At 36.9% G+C, this 5,475-nt stretch overlaps 1 protein-coding gene across 4 annotated transcripts in view; it reads left to right on the top strand.

Moving 5' to 3' along the window:
* The first annotated feature begins 395 nt into the window (after positions 1–395).
* The window catches only part of castor2 (cytosolic arginine sensor for mTORC1 subunit 2), a 13,124-nt gene continuing 8,044 nt past the window's right edge, over positions 396–5,475 (top strand). For 2 of the 4 annotated variants that reach the window (XM_014004032.1, XM_014004029.1), the window contains exons 1-2: positions 1,139–1,356; positions 4,490–4,560. In XM_014004032.1, the coding sequence (XP_013859486.1) occupies positions 1,244–1,356; positions 4,490–4,560 (184 nt within the window). In that variant the 5' untranslated portion in view covers positions 1,139–1,243. The other 2 variants (XM_014004030.1, XM_014004031.1) reach the window with 2 other exon arrangements.

Genomic DNA, 5,475 nt, shown 5'->3' with positions numbered 1-5,475 from the left:
ATCTTGAAAAAAGGCCAATTGCCTGAAGCACATACGTTGTTTTTAAAAAAATGTCACTAAATTAAGGCACCCTTTCATWATGCAGAATTTATTCTATTTTATTTTATTATTATTTTGTCTATAATCCAATATCAAAAGCTTTTAAAGCTTCTGTAATGACCTGAATGTTTGCACAAGTGAGAGGAAAATAAACTTTAAACATTTAAAACGTGTTTCTGGAACGTGAAATATTTGTTAACTTTATTAAAAATAGCGTGGTAATTATGCTGTAAAACGTCTGCGCGTTTTGAAGAGATAAAATACATTTCCCAGAATGCCGTGCTCTTTCAGCCCCGCCCCCTTCGTTTGAATGGCAAGTTGTTTGTTTCACTCCGACCAGCTGCTAACTATTCCAGTCGGAGAGCAAACAGGGACCAGGAAGCTGGAGGAAGATCGGTCAGTCACTTCCGTGTTTACGTGTTCTCATCAAAATAAAGGCTCGAGGTCAAGGTCGGCAAAATCTACCTGTTCGTTCCCTACTTTTTTATGTTATTTTTAATGTCTGTTTGAATTTTAGTTGTTGGAATTTGCATTTTAAATATCCTAAAGGTTTCAGAAATAATTACTGGATGAGTCTCATCTGTATTTTATGGTCCTACTTTGAAAATAATCCATACAATAAAATACAGGTTAAAAAAATGAATCACGACATTAAAATTATTATTCTGTTAATATATTATTTTAGTATTTCTTTAGTTTACTGGTAAACAAATGTGGTCTCTGGAGCATGTCATATGCAAATCTATTCAAAATCACATGAGCTAAACCAGAACGAAACTTAAAAGTTAGCAACAACAGCTATAGTTAGCAGTGTTAAAGTATTATTTTTATAACGTTAAAACATAGTTARTAAAATAAGGCTTGAAATTGTTCCTTTGGTTTAAAATACTGATATTTCTGGWACAGATATGCCAGTAAGGGGAATAATGTTTGCTAGCAATGAATGCTAAYTAGCATCTTGGCTTTTACTTTGAAAATGTCAAAGCGGAAGTGTGTTGTGTTTTGGTTGCGGGTTTGACTGTAGGTCCGGGTTTTATTCCACCCTGCCTCCCCGTTTCATTCTCTGTTTAATGCGCCCCGGGCTGCTGTGTGTGTGTGTGTGTTTGTGTATTTATTTATTTATGCATCCTGTTTGAAAGTGTTTAGCTTTTTTACTTTGTTTGTTTTACGTTTTAGTCGTTCCTCAAATGAGAAGACGTAAAAGATGGAGCTCCACATTTTAGAGCACAGCTTGAAAGTGGCGAGTATAGAGAAAGAGGGGATCCAGATTTGCGCTCACGGATTAATAAAACTCGCCTTCCTGGCCTCCAAAACAAGGTATGTTGCTCCTGYAGACGTGTTGTGTGAATAAAACTGTGCAGTGGTTGTTTTTAAGTGTTTCCTTCAGCTGTTAACACTGAAACTGACGCTTTCCTAAAGGTGTTTATTGTTCCTGTTTAGCTTTAATGTTTGACTCAGAGCAGCTTCTCCAGTTTTCTGTCCTTTTCTTGTTATTTTGTAGCTTTTGTAGCTCGCTGTTTTTTTTTTCTTCTGCAGCTGTTTTCTGCTYTGAGATCTTCATCCAGAAATCAGACAAACAGCTGAAGACTTTCAATTCAGCCAAACTTTCATTTACTCTGCAGACTTCAGGCCTTCAGCTGTTTCTGCTTCAGGTTCAGAACAAGAAATAAAACCAGACATTTCTTTCTTTGTGTAAATCTGTTAAAACCCTGAGAGCTGAGAGATGGTAAAGTTCAAACAAGCAGAGCAGAAGYTAAAGAACAGCAGCTAAAAACTAAAATAAAATGGTGTTTTAAGCTTAAAGTAACAAAACTGATGCAATAAGCTCAAGTTAAATAAACCATAGCTAAAAGATAAATTTGGCTAAACTGTATCTAGTAGATAGATTTAACAAAACTGTTGCTAAAAGTTGAAACTGTTGCTGTAAGATAAAATTAGCAAAACCATAGCTAAAAGCTGAATTCAGCAAAACTACAGCTGCAAGCTAAAAATGACAAAACTGATGCTAAAAGACAAATCAGCAAAACTTGATAAAAGCTAAAACAAAGTGAACTCATAGCTAAAAGCTAAGTTTACAAAACTACTGCGAAAGTTATAATGAGCTAAAAACTATGTTGAACAAAACAATGGCTAAAAGCCAAAATAAGCAGACACTTGGCTAATTAGTTAGCTGAACAGTTGCCAAAAGTCTGCGAAACTGCTGATAAAAGCTAAATCAGCTAAACTATTGCTAGCAGCTAAAAGTAGCACGAGAAAACAAAAACTAAAATGAAATAAATGTCGTTGAAGGTTTTTTAAAACGGAGCAGATTCAAAGTGTTTCTGTGAGAAAGTGTTTGTAAATAAAGTTAAATAAATCAGAAGTTGTGTTCTGAATGAAACGGGCGAAGCAGAATGAAAAAAGCTGTAATTTGTAAAAAAAAAAAAATGAACAGAAGAAACAAACAGGACAACAACGACTCAGCACTATTGGTTGGATTGTTTTTTTTTTTTCAGCAGAAAACACATTTTTATGTTGATTAAATTGTTTTCCTAGTTGTTAAATTACTGTTAATGTTCAACAAAGACTCAAAGCTCTTTTGTTTTTACAGACAGGGGCTAAAAAATGTTTGTTTTTGTGCTGATAAAACCCTAAAGATTAAATTTCTCAGCTGATCCAATCAATCAAACCTGGTCAATAATTTACTGCCCTTTAATAATTCAATCAGCGTCGGCTCCTTTCAGCTGCTTCTGTGGTGTAAAACAACAAAACAAACAAAAACACAAGGCTTCTGGGTTTAATGGAACCTTTTTAATCACTTTTCTTTATTTAATCTCATTAAAAAGCTTTAAAGTTCACTGATGGTAAAACTTGTTCTGGTTCAACTTCTGATGTGTGAAGCTCAGCTTCTGTTCGTATCATATCAGCTAACCTCTGCAGGCAGGAGTGACCCAAATCTGATTTGTCTGTTAGCAAAATATCTCATGAAGCTGGTTTAAGATGGCCGCCACAGCAAACACAGAAGTGACTCTTTGTTCGATTAATCAGGCCTCTGTTCCTGGATTAAAGCTCAGTCGTTCGTTTGAAGCGTCTGTGTGAAGTTCCTCGTGTGGCCGCAGAATGTGACGCAGCGATGACGGCGTCTCGCCACTCTGTCCACGTTATCGTCCGTCCGCCTGATCAGAGTCCTCGTCATCATCATCATCATCCTCACCTGGACGTCCCAGCTCTGATAAAAGAACAAGCTGCAAATCAAAGCTGACAGCTGATTTAATTAAAGTGAAACATGGCCGCTGCTCCGTGTTCTTTCACACCTTTCAGACAAATATAATCGTTTCTCACAGATACACCCTCACAGCCGGTGTCGGTGTGACTCTCAGCTACTACCAGAGCCAGAGTTCAACACTGGATCTGTTCATCTGACTGAAGATTAGTGCTTTCACAGGATGAACACCGTCGAATTTAAACAAAAGCTAAATGTTATTAACCAACAGGCTCAGAGCRTTTTTATATTTCAATTTAACAGAACAAATGTTTCATATCGAGACGCCTCCTGTGCAAAATAAATGTTAAAAAATGTCTTTTTTTATTTAAATCATACTTTATTTAGTTCTTCTTATGTTTTACTAAGTTTTGCAAATATTAAATTTAAACGCTATGTCTAAATGTTACATTTTATTTCTAAATGTAAATATTAAATGTTACATTTGAGAACTTTGTTATGGAGCAACCTTTGCTTTTTTTGTGATCTCATCATCCTGCGACAAACGCTAATGCTGCTAACGCTATATTGTTTTCAATGAATACATTTTGAGTTTAACTTTTAAATACCACCTTCAGCAGAGTTAGCAGCGTTAGCAGCTGCTTTTGTCGCAGGATGATGATGTCATAATGGTAAAGACTGTGTTCCATACAATACAATACATAATGGTAAACTTCAGCATTCATCCACAATAATTTAAGATTTAACTTTTAGATTTAGGATTTAATATTTACATTTTATATTTAGTGAAATTTAGCAAAAGCTAAATAACAAAATGTTAATGGAAGTGAGTTAMATAATRAAAATRTGTTTGTAACATGTAATTTGACACTTGGTGCTCAGTAAAGACGCTGGTTTTATTGTGAAGGGACACAGAGGCTGTCCTGCTCCAGGGTTCTGTTCACTTTTACATTTCAGAACATAAAATCTGCTGAGTCGTATCTTCAGCTTCATGTTTGTGTAATAAAAACGTCTCCAGATCTTTCAGATTCCTCTCACAGCGAGCGTCGCCCCTCACGGCGTCCGGGGGGTTTACACTGAAAGCAGAACCAGACTGGGTTTTRCTGACGGCCCGGTTCTGAGCCTCGGCATAAAATGAGTCCTGAAAACATCTTTTAGCTTTTGAGTTTTCTGGAGTCGGAGGAGATTCAGGAATTTTTGTCGTTAAGCAGCTTTTGTTTATTAAAAGTGTTTTTTTTCTTCTTTCAGATGCAAGTTTTTCAGTTTGACAGAAACTCCAGAGGACTACACCATCATCGTGGACGAGGAAGGCTTTAAAGGTGATCTTTAAAAGTCACTGTGGCAACCGTGTGTGTGTGTATGTGTGTGAGAGCACACTCTGTCACCGTCCACGCCGAGGCCCTTGTGTTTTTTTTGCGGTCGGCCGGGCGCACAGATCCGTGTTATTACACGCTCCGCTCCACACAGACCCCCCGCCGTTACCATGGAGGCCGCATGCTACCTGTTGCGTAACAGCCGCAGGTATTTTTCTGCCGGTCACTGCCTCCCTGAGTTCAGCTCTGCGTTAAGGGTGGGGGGGACTGGAACGTGTGGTGTCGGGTAACATTTTGTAAACAAGACGTAAATCTTTACGAGCCGAGTGAGGAGAATCTGTGTTCACAGGTGAGTGGATGAAAGGAAGCAGCACCTGAAAAACTCAACTAATTACATCAGTCTGTTTATGAATATCAATTATATATTTATATATACAGCTTCAATCTTTTTTTAATAATAATAATGTTTATTCATTCATTAAAAACAACATAAATTCAATATAATTAAAATACAAATCATAAATAAATGAAAGGCAGCAGAAGACAAAATCTTATATCTGCCCCGCTTCAGATCGAATGTTTTCATAAATTAGTTTCAACAGTTTGTCTCAGTTGTCTGAGGCGTCTCMACTCTTTCTCTTTGAACTGAATTAGATTTTCTTTAATAAGTTTCACTTCCCCCCACAGAAACTTTAAAGCTGAGTTCAGGTTTTGAAGCAGAAACGGTCCTAGGAGGGTTTTTTATTATTATTTTCATTTTGCAGAAGAAACACAAAATAGGAAGTGTTTCACAGAAGAAAAAAAAACAGGAAGAGTTGTTTTTGTTTCATTCTGTCTGCAGTTGGAGCAGCGAGTGTTTGAGTCTAAACAAGCTGACGCTCCAGGTGTGTGTGTGTGTGTGTGTGTGTGTGTGTGTGTGTG

The sequence above is a fragment of the Austrofundulus limnaeus genome, unplaced genomic scaffold, assembly GCF_001266775.1.
Source record: "Austrofundulus limnaeus strain Quisiro unplaced genomic scaffold, Austrofundulus_limnaeus-1.0 Scaffold21, whole genome shotgun sequence".
NCBI lineage: Eukaryota > Metazoa > Chordata > Actinopteri > Cyprinodontiformes > Rivulidae > Austrofundulus > Austrofundulus limnaeus.
Note: the sequence above shows the minus strand (reverse complement) of the source record. Positions and strands in the feature narration are given on the sequence as shown.